Source organism: Rhyacophila brunnea, unplaced genomic scaffold, assembly GCF_057557595.1.
Source record: "Rhyacophila brunnea isolate RB1 unplaced genomic scaffold, BYU_Rbru_1.0 scaffold_7, whole genome shotgun sequence".
NCBI classification, from domain to species: Eukaryota; Metazoa; Arthropoda; class Insecta; order Trichoptera; family Rhyacophilidae; genus Rhyacophila; species Rhyacophila brunnea.
This window is the reverse complement of record NW_028233339.1, coordinates 41,983,332-41,995,519: the sequence shown is the minus strand read 5'-3', so window position 1 is coordinate 41,995,519 and position 12,188 is coordinate 41,983,332. Positions and strand designations below refer to the sequence as shown.

General features: G+C 32.1%; 1 protein-coding gene across 2 annotated transcripts in view; it reads left to right on the top strand.

The window, feature by feature from the left end:
- Syx1A (Syntaxin 1A) overlaps nt 1-10,618 on the top strand; it is a 187,386-nt gene extending 176,768 nt beyond the window's left edge. For both annotated transcript variants that reach the window (XM_085958258.1, XM_085958257.1), the window contains exons 8-9: nt 2,474-2,574; nt 10,482-10,618. In XM_085958258.1, the coding sequence (XP_085814384.1) occupies nt 2,474-2,551 (78 nt within the window). In that variant the 3' untranslated portion in view covers nt 2,552-2,574; nt 10,482-10,618. The remainder of the gene's footprint in view (nt 1-2,473; nt 2,575-10,481) is intronic.
- The last annotated feature ends 1,570 nt before the right edge of the window (nt 10,619-12,188 follow it).

Genomic DNA, 12,188 nt, shown 5'->3' with positions numbered 1-12,188 from the left:
TTTCTTTATTATAAGATTTATGTTATAAAAAAGATAAAATTGTTTATGGTAGAAATACTATTTATACGAATATCTGTGATTCGGTGTATTAACAGATTTTTTAAAGGGAGTATGCGTAAGCCATTCGCACAACAAATACAGGAGGGAATGTTGAAAAGGAAAATAATGATTACACCAATTGAAAATACCACACTCTGGTATCAATGAAACAAATTATCAAAATAAAAATATTTATTTTACATAGTCGACATACCAAATTGTACTCAACTGAAACATAATTATACCAAAACAATACAACTCACGTGAATGGAATTATCAAATTACAAATGTTATAATATACCTAATACGTATATTTGAAATTTTGCAATTAGGATAATACGTTGATTTTCGTTTATCTATAATGAATTTAAATATAAAAATTGGTACCTACTTATACAAGATAAAAATAAAATACACTCCATGTTTCTTGTTCCAGTGATAATAGTTTATAAAATTAAAATAACAAAATGTTGGTATGTGTTTTTACGGTTACACTGTACTTTGCCTGTCATACAAAATTCTATCACCTTATATGGCACTCCTTTACTATTTTCCACGAATCTTTCACTTTCTAGATACTCCATTAGTCGATTTTGATATATTTTGGACTAAGTCAGATATTATTAATTGTAATAATACAGCAAGTTATCAATACTAACAACTGTCACTCTTAGAATAATTAAAATTAGCGACCGACGCCATTTGTAATTTTTATGCGCATCCAGGATTTGAATAATCAATGCATGGGACTTATCGGATTCTGCATGTCATTAGGGTTTAAACATTTTTTTTGCCGGGTTTTGCAAGATATATATCATTACTCTCCAACAAGAAGATTTAGGCAAAAGCCGGAAGGCGCTGTTGTCGACTAAATGGGAGGAGCTTCTTAGTTTATAATGGAATTGCGATTAAAAATGGGAAGAGCTTTAACAGCTTCACAGTTTTAACATGTAGCCAAGAAGATGTTGTTCGACTATACATATTGTGTGAAATGACTTATAGTACATGTACGTATTTTTTGTACGATTTCGACAAAATGTGGACTTCGGGATTTGCTTTTAGACGCTTTTTTTGGGGGTGTCATCTTTCTGCCAGCAGCCATTTTGAAATCATTAAATAGTCAAAATGGCGAAAAAAGATCTATGAATATTTTATTATAGTCACATTGTGTATCAATTTTATTAGCTGTCACTAAAATTCAAAAGACAAAACGTACAAACATTATTTTTCACTTAACGGTGGACTAGTGCCAGAGTATCAAAGTGTGCGGGTTCGAATCTCGGTTCTGGTAAAATCACATGTTGTTTCTTCAACGTGTGTTTTACCCAGATCAAGGACCCCAATGTGTTTGAATGGTTAGCAACTATTCTGGTATGTTTTAATCATTGAGATCTTTGGTGTATGATGCGAATACACTACCTTTTATGGACTAGTGTACGTAAACTATGGTAAATGAAAAATTAAGATTCTGCATAAGTCTTAAACTCGGTCAGCGCTATATTGTAGCACTGCGATGAAATAATATTTTCTGTTATACTGACACATAAGTTAAAGGTTGCTTGAAAAATATATTACAAATAAACATACCTAATCACCTGTGAAAAAAAACACACTAGTCAAACTTATGTAACTATGTATAAAATGTCGTTGGATTGCGACAACACTGGATGAAAATGATTATTGGTCACCAATCATTGATAACTGATTTCATTGCATTTAATTTGCAACATTCTGGTGTTTGCACTCTTTCTGTGGTGTTATAGCTATTATTGAAAAATATTGGTTGTACCTAGTTGACATTATTTAGTATATCGAATAATCAAATGTCAGATAATCAGGGCTCTACTAACTGTATATTATTTAAAATATTCTACTTTTTACCCTGGAATTTAACAAATCTTTTAAAATATTTATATATGGTAGCCCTCTTAGTCCAATACGCAAGGTACTGGCTTCTCATACCGAAGGTTTCGGGATCGATTCCCGAGAAGGTCACGACACATCTATGTGAGTTTCTCAAGCCAGGGTGATTTCTGTGATGTGTTTTACGAATGTAATTGTAATTTTAAAAATAACACGCTAGTTGAATAAATTCCCTGCTGCTCTCCGAGTAGATTGAAAATAGTTACAGTAAAACCCCGTTAATTCGAAATTCGCTCTAAATCGAAATAATCATCAAATTTTATAAAATCTATTATTTTCACTTATTCGATCAAATAATCTGATGGGAATTGTATTGGAAATGGAAACAATGTTATGTAATTTTACCGTTTTGCCAGACATTTTGTATTTTGTTCAAATTATCGGTTTTGTCGGTTTCAAATTAACGGGTTTGACTGTAATAGTAAATATGTGATGCATTCTGTACGCTATTGCTAATAAAGGTTTTAAGTTGTTACATTTGTACATGACACGTAATTATTGCCCTACGCAGAAGAAGATAATGATCCTAATCTGCCTGACTGTTCTGGGCATCATGGTGGCCAGTTATGTATCCAGCTACTTCATTTAAGACACCACCCCTTTCATTTCCAGGTAACTAAAACACCATTACTACCATAATATAATTTAATGTTGTTTATTTCTTTGTTGACGAGCAGAAGAAAATCATGATATTGATCTGCCTGGCCATATTAGCAGTGGTACTGGCCTCTACGCTCGCCGGTTACTTCGGGATGTGAACGTTTTAAGGTTTGACTCGGTCGCCAAGAGTATTTTGTATTCCCCACCGTTAGCACCCTTCGGCTTCACGGTCACCGGGCCAAGTGAAAAAAAATCTATTTACATTTACTTGTATTTTTTTTAAAACATTAATTTGACTGCGCCGAGTAAAAACACTGTATATGCCGATAGATAAAATGTGACATGCAGTGTTATGCCACATATTAATATTGGCTTAGAGAAAAGATATTGATAATCCAATTCAATAAAAGTAATAATTTTAGTATTCAAATTTAAGACAAACGAATTTTGTACATGGTGAAATTCGATTCCATGATTGTATAAATGCTAATTATATTAAATTCTATATAATATTAGTTTTTTTTAGACAATAGCTAATTTGGTTGTCACCTCATTATCAGGACAATAAAAATAAATGATTTGTCTCTTCTAAAATATAAGATGCGATTTATAATGATTCTTACTCACTAAATCAGTTATTTCAGAATTAAAACTCTTCTTCTTTGTGTCCCGTTGCCTGATATCAGCAATGATTTTGGTGGATGATCAGGAATGGAGAGCTAAACACACAAAAGACTCTTGACCCAGGACATTTTGTTTCTGCCATGTCCTCGTTCTTTGTTTACCAGAAATATTTCCTTGAATACTATGATATTAAAATTAATCACGATATGTCGCAGCATGTGGTCAAAGTATCTTAGCTTTCCAGTATTAACATAATTAGCTTTAAAATGGGTTATAATGATATTGTTTGCCAGAATTTTTGAGTCTTAATATGTATTATCAGGCCACCTGATATGCATTACGAGATCATTGTTTACATACAGTAACATTTTTTTAAAGTTACTTGCGTAAACACAGTTACCAACATACTTTTTGTATTATAGATACTGTATTAGTTTTGAAATAATTACTAAAGTCAATAAGAAATAAAATCTCATTTCTTTACATACAAACTAAGCAATGACAATTTTTTTTGTTTACGTTGATAATGATGTGAAAACTGAAATAACCATAGTCCATGCATGTCCAACTTCAAGTAGACAATCTACTATCGAAACTGGTCGTAATCTACCATATTTTCAACAATTTAAACAAATATATTATTATATTTGGATTAGGATACAAGTTTTGGGCAAGCATTGTACTCATCCTTAAACTACTGTGCAAAGAGCCTATTGCGTGAAGGTAAGGGGAAACTATGCCTAAATTTAGAGCACGAGGATTCACATAATATTCTCTTTCTTTCATAACTGCGGGAGACGGTGAGTGATGCAATACGAATTAAGTGATTCAACGAGGTCACATGGGGTTTATCATAGTTTGAAAAAAACTTTCAATTAAGCTGGTTAAAGAAATGCAGGAATGGAATGATTCCTCTTTCAAATTTCAATGAAATTAAATTATGTCAACGGTTATTACATTTGTCTATTCATTTCTAAACTATCCTAAATGCTAATTTTTCGAAATATGTTTTTTTACATCAATCGATTCTCTATGTAATTTCCAACATTTCTGTATTAAACCTAAATGCTTAGGATTATATTGAATTTAAGAAACAATTATTTTCGTACCATTTCTTAAGTATCCTAAGTGACATTACTTGCCAATGTATTGAATTTTTCATAAATTTGAAATTGGAAAAAATTCCGTAAAATTAATTGTAATTTGAAACACAAAAAATGTTTTTTTAATATTTTGATATTACAGAACTAAAATTGATTCGTAATTTCTGTAGTTTAGAATTGAATAGACGATTTTCATGATTCAATTCCTATATGGCCTGTCCCCTATGGTGCGATCGACCAAAATCTATCCCGCAATCGAGGCGTTGGACATGGCTGCTATAGACTAAAAAATTAATTTGTGGAATTTAATATAATTAATATGCATAAATACATGCAATTATCACAATATTTTTTTAAGCATTTACTGAAAAAAAATACAAGTAAAAGCGAATACTTATTTTTATATAGCAAACACTTGACCGATTGACTACTTTCCATTACAATACAACATCACCTGAATAAAAAAAAAAAACTATATTAGTCATCCGGTAAGTTTTGGTTTTGTATGCTAATTTGATATGATTCCAATTGTGTTCCTTCCGTCGATATCATGTTAGTAATATGATACTATTTCTCAATACAACATGTAGAGCATGCGACACAAGTTTGCCCCCTCCCCCGTTGTTGAAAGTTCCCTGGATACTACCACGTCAAAAAATATAACTGCATAAAAATAAACGCACTGGTAACCCAAAATAATATTTCCATATCGGATAGGATATAATTAATATGGAATAAAATTCCTGCTGAGTTTTCTCATGAGCCGTGATTGATGGTCGCTTTCACCTACCTATTGATGTCAATATATTTTTTTTATTACATTGTTAATTCTGGTTGTCGGGGTTGATTCTTGGAGGTACCGTTTGATGTCCGTAACACTTTAAATTTAAAGTAATTATTGACAGTGAAGAGTTTTTAATGTAGACTGTGAAAGTATTTATTAATCATTCATTTGACCAGAAGACATTTATTTTTACTTACTGTATTTTATCAAAGCAATTATTAGTAATATATTTAGCATTATAATATGTATTTACGTATATATTCAACGATATTTCAAATCAGAATAAAATTCGTCATAAGCTTCGAGATATTTGTGTATATATTATTTCAACGTAAAGTTAAAAAATAAATGATAATACCTAAGGATAATTTTAATCGTTTAAAATATTAATATACTTACGCAAGTTTACTAAAAGTAAACTTGTATAGTCATCACGTTCATTAATGAGTGCTCAATTTCTTTTTTTATCCAGCTACAATAATTATGTTTCCAAGTGATGCATCAGTATTCTAAGTAATGAGTGAAATTTACTGTGCAGTGTTGCCAACTGCCATTGACAAAAATATGCCAGATAGGATAAAAAAGTATGCTAACTGGCAGGAAAAAATGCTTGATTTTCTTTAATTAAAAGAAAGGTTAGGACTGTTTTTACGAGGAAAAAGATTAAAAAGAATTTATTGTTTCGCAACGACAAAATAAACAACTAAAATTTAACACAGATACGAAATTTGATCATATCTAAAGACAAACTATTGATACTTGCGTATTTACTCTAATCTCTACATCTAATGTATGTATTGAGGCGGTTAATTGTTATAATAAGTTAACCATCTGAACTATCAAAAAATGCTATGTTTTAACAGCACCTTTCTTGGCTGTGTTAACTTTTAGAGCGAAATAGACAGTTTTGTCGGCCAACTTATTGTAACAATTATTATAATACCTCAATACATAAGATAAATTACCTTCGATAGCAGCCTCGTCTATAGAATAAATGCGCTGGTATTCGTATTGATGGTAGTTTGCAGCGGATTTTTTTCCCATGAAAGAAAAGTATCCATATTTTTTTCTCAGCCCCTAGCTACTTATTTATTGGTGGCATATGCCAGCATATTGGTTTTCAAGCAAATCTGGTACAATTGTATAAACTTTTTGCTGTATTAAAAAACACTAAATTTAACATCATACGCCAGATATTTATTTTGCTAACCTGACTAGCCTATTCAAAAATGCTAATTCTAGCATGACAAACACTATTACTGAGCATGTAAAAATGTTGGTATAAAACAACAAAATACTATTATTTTTATTTGTAACTACGTAGAAATGAGCACTTAATTATGATCGTGAACTTACTTAGACATTAAAAGTAATGAAAGGAAATAGAAATTATAAAATAAAATATTCCCACTTTTTGGTTAGTATCGCGTACGATGGAAGCTTATTGAAATTTCAGCAGGTTTTTAACGAGCCCTTACAATAAGCATGGTTTTGCAAAATGTTGGAATGAAGTCACCTTATCACCGCACTCTTCGATATCGTTCTATTTATCAAAAGAAATAATATGAGAAGACTTCCTGATAAATGTGTTTTAAAAAATATTACTGCGTTTTCAAATATTCACTTTCGGCATGTGCAAATAATTGTATCGGCACATTGCAATTAATATCGTCATTAAATTGATATTAAACAAACTTTCATATCGAGAAAAGAATACATATCGGTGGTATACTGCGCACATTAACACTGAAATTAAAAATACCGAAATACTCTCTAATTTCTGTTTATTTATACATGGTCATACTTATAATACTGTCTTTTAGCGTAATTTGTGGTTATATATCCATATTTTAAATATATTCCACGGAGCATTGATCTGTGAAAGTGGTGTCCGGCATTATCAAATATTTTGATATCCAAAATATCTACATTTCATAAAACATTACAGAAAGATGTTTCAGGCTTCCATTGTTATAAATGAAAAACTTCAATTTAACAAAATAAATATAGACTTTAAATCAAATATCTTCAATGTTTCAATTATTGATTCACTTCAATACATAATATTGACCAGAAACTATGGATGTCTTTCTAACATGTCCATTATCTTATGTCATTTGGATTTCGTTATGCATGTTTAGAAGCAACCTATTGACGAAAATAAATCCTCTATCTTTCCGTAAATATTTATCGAAGTTCTACAATTTCACTTAATTCAATCCTCTCATCAGTGGCGGTTCTAGGCTGGTATTAGACTGACTATAAAAGATCTTTTATGAAGAATATTTTATAAAATCTTTTACGGTGTAACAATCTATATTTTATAAAAGGTAATAATGGCACAACATTATCTTTTGTCAAGGATTAGTATATGGTAAATACGATAGCCGCGCGGCTTAAGCGTCATGGGTCCCAGGTTCGAATCCTGGGTCTGGCAAGTACACATATTATTTTTCAATTTGTGTATGAATCAGAATATGGATCTTGAGCAAGAGGCTGACATCCATTTCTCGTAAAAACAAAATCTGTTAATACAAACCTCCATTCTGTGAAGGCCCATATATGATCCTATTAGGATCAGACATGGCCGGAAAAAAGAGTTTCTGCAGTGTTGCCAAATGAAATTTTCAAAATTCAGTTGATTTCCAAAAATGTATAAAAATCAGCAATTTTACTTGATGAAAATTAGATTACTAGCTTTCAAAGCGTGGTATTATTATAATTTCACAATTAGTATCTTTGTCTTAATTAATATTAAATATCAGTAGATCTATTGACATTTCAGTAGATATGGCAATATTAGGGGAAGGGAGGGAGACATGATCCCCTGGGAGACTTGTTCACCCACCAAGAACTCGTTATTGTGTAAAAAAAATCTTTTAATATTGGTAACACTGGCTGCCCGCCATATACTATAGACGTCAGAGTATATTCAGAGCTGTCGAAATCAATGGAGTAAAGAACACGTCTGACTGAACTCTTTTTGACAATTTTCTAAATCTTTGGACTTCAATATCTGATTTTTACATAACGTTGAGTGATTGCTGTATTTATTCAGTCTATATGTATATATTCAAGATTTATTTGCTGTTAGTAGTTGTTTTAATTTAGTTTGTAGTTACCGTTTTAAATAAATAATTTTGATTTTACTGGTATTGGGGACACTTGATCACGTTTACTATGGGACACTAGATCCCTAGGGTCCGCATCTCCTATAGTTAGTTTCTATAGGCTATTTAGGCAGAATAAAGGGGACAAAGAAAATAGAATGGAAATCAGAAAAGCAAAAATAAGTTTAAAAACTAAGAAAAATTTGAAACAAATTCAAAATTCTTCGAGTTCATCGGAAGATGATGTTTCCGTTCCTCCATCGCCTGATTCTCTTTACAACCTAAATGACAAGTCCTCGAAGCTTATTTTTTAACAGAGTGCGAATCAGACGGCGATGATGACTTTGAGCTTACGGTAGATGATTGGATAATTAATTGACAACTTTATTTCACACAAAAAGAAGCTACATCGTTACGTTGGGCAGATTCAGCAACAGACAGCAAATAGATTTAAAGTGAAATTTGCCATAAAACGTGACCACAAGACATTTAAATGGCCTGCAGTCGAAGACATAGGTGATGTAGCTAGATATCAGATTGCAAAGAATCTACTTAAACCAATTTTGAAGTCTATGAGCAAGCGAATTCATTTTTCCGCAAGTCTCTTCGCAATTTTAGTGTTGAATGATGTGGTTTGATTTAATTATTAAAAGCATAAATTATTATGTAGAGTTTAAGGTCAATAAAATATTTTCTTTTAATAACTAGAGGTATTATTTATGATTATGACTATCATACATATGTGGGATCCCCCCTAATCAAATCTCCCATATGTAGTGATCAAGTCACCCTCATTGGGGGTGACTTGATCACTTTTCCCTTACCTGACAATTTGTTAAATATATATTTTTTTAAATCAGTTATCAACATTTTGTGAATTATAAACGAATACCTAGATAAATTTTGCAAATAATAGGTTATAAAGAATTACTACAATCACAGTAGGAGAAAAGTTATAACAACAAATATAAAACGGGGATCAAGTCTCCCTCCCTTCCCCTAAGTCACTATTTGACAGCTCGTTTTAAAATGGAAAATGGTAATAAATTAATTAAGTAGTGTAATAATTAATAATATGTCTCATGTTTTTTTAAAACATTGCTCTTAAAAAGATTTTTGACAAAAATCTTTTATACCAGTCTATACAAGTCCCGAGGTGCTGTCAGGTTTGGAATAGCTATGTTGCCAATATTTTTTTACACTTTGATTTTTTAGACTTTCTAACGAAGCGAACGTTTCTGCTGCTTCCTCTACTATCTACTACTCAACTACTAACTTTTGTGTTCTTTTTAAATGCATAACGTTATCCATTATGATTGACATATTTTCAGAAATCAATAGATTTCATGTCATGAGTATGTAGTTTTCTAATAATATAATATATGATAAAATAAGTAGGTTAATACTTAAGAAAAAGCATCCTAAACTGCAATAAATAAGTAATTAATTACGATCCTGGGAACGCTATGCACTTATAATTGTTATGTTATGGAAAACTGTAATAATATACTGTAATGACCCAAATATACGATGATTCCAAATATTAATCAGATCCACCTTTTTATCATTATCAATATTGGCTCGATCCAATGTGGATCTTAGCCGCCTGGATTTAATCCTTTTTGATTAAAAGTAAAAAAGTTTATTAGATATGTAATAAATACACAAAAATGTATCATCTTTTATTTGAGTCACCCCAAGACTTTCTATAGTCAGGCCGCGGCACTTAATGACGATTTAATGCTTAACTTCTAAAATGCAATGCGGTAACCTGTGTACGGTAAATGAAGTCCTCGATTGCTTCATTCATATTAACATATTATCGAACAATCATCATTTTGTACAAAGAGTTATTTATTGCATTCAATGAATAAACAATAACCAGCACCACGATCGAAATTTACAGTTTCGTGCCTCGGCCTAAATGTAGTTTGGGGTCACACCTAAAGATGTTGAAGAAAATCTTTTTGTATAGAGATGATAAAAAGTGATGGCAAAAAAAGTACCACTAATTTTCATACAAACCCTGATAAGATACTATCTTTTGCATTTATAAAAGTGGTGCTTACATCAAACTGAAACTTCCTTCAGTGATTTTCATAGAAAACTCTATCTGGAAGAAAATTCAACATCTTAGGTCATGGCAGTATTATTTAATTGTTGACCATTCCTTCTACGACTGTCTATCCATGATTGTTTAAGTGACGACACTTAGTTAAGTGATTGAGTCTACGTGTATTGTTTGTGTAGTGATAAAATGAGTGAGAAAGAAGATCCTGATGTTGATTTGTGTTGTAGGCACACCATGTACTGCCGGCGCCCAACCGATCCGCCATCACCTCTGTGTTTTGTCTCTGTCTATCACACACACCAATGACCCACGACCCAGTATTGCGCTGGTTCCACCCGGTATTGCTATCGTGTCATTCAGTGGTTTCACTTCATTTGTGTTCTGGACTCGTGCACTCCCGGTAATACATATCGTTGATTAAGTCTGTTTGGATTTAGTGATTATTCCATGTATAAAAGAAATTACAATAGCAAATATGTACGTAGATCATCACAGTCTTGATTCCAATGTGTAGTCGGACGTCCGGGATTCGTTAGTCAGTTTGCCGAGTTTTTCGTTTGCCGATGTTTCCGAAAGCGCTTTGTCTCCGTCTCTGCCTCATCCCATTGTAATGAAGTTATCACTGTTTCCGCTCAACCGTTAGAAAGATTTTGTTTAATAGCTTTCGAAATGTCCGCAATGTAAACCGCCACATCTGACATGAATCCGTAAGAGTCGGCTATTCATTTAGCACTGTCTTATTTCCATAGCAGCAGAGATTCCATTGCGATATATACACCATTCCCATAATGTTAAATCAATATTATTTTACGTTAGCTCTAATTAAGTAATTAATATAATTAATATATTGTGGAGCCAATGATGTGCATCTCTGAGAAAAATATCTAATTCTCATTGGACAGGTTCAGCAGACGTCCGATGCGTTTCATTCTATAAAACCTCCTCGTAAACTTAAACAAATCTTCAGTATAACTGATAGAAAACACTTGGGGCGAAGCAATAATTTTACTGATATGTATGAGGATTTGTATACAATTTACTTCAACGTGTGATATATAGAAGTTGTTAAAAATCATTTATTTACGTATATCAATGTATATTTGTATCTATGTATGCATATATAGATATATGTGAATAAATATATTTATATATGTGTATATAATTAATATAAAGTGCTTTTTATGCCGGAGCGCGCCCCGCGGCACGCCGGTACCTCTTAATGCATATTAGAGTAACGACTGGAAAGGTTGTAGAAAATACAGAAGAGTTCCAGTACCTTGATAGAGAATATCGAAGACTTTCGATACTTTTTCCATAACATAAAATTAAGGCACTGTGCATGTATATATCATAACATATATGTGTGCGCGCTCGTGCCGAATGATGGCTACCGACAATTTCAAACAGAAAAGTCAACAAACGGCAGCCGTCGACTCGACGAATTAATAATTCCACCACCGTAATGTTCGGCCTAAACGCTGTCTGTCAGACAAGTAACACATAATAAGTATAATGATCTTCAAAATGTGTTCTGAAATTCATTTTCATAAAGGCGTATAAATCCGCTGAAGATGAAATCTTTTTATTGTCTTATTTCTGTGTTGTCTGCTTTAAAAATAAATAGAATGTTCAATTGGCATTCTCAAAGTGTGTTCCACATATAAGCAAAAGCTGAAAGCAATCGCATTCGCATAGAAGTGTTTAACATTTTGAATATAAATTTAAATTTTTCTCTAGATGCCTTTATATATTTATATACATATAAGTAGACTTAAGTATAGCGACGAACGGGGGCGAGTTGTTGTTTATTTACTTGTATATGTATATGTTGGAAGAAGTATAATGAAATCTGCCTATGTTGCCATTACTGTTGCCATGTCAATTTTCGTCCCGCCGCGTCTCACCTTCCACGCATGCGGTGTCCGCCGCTTTAC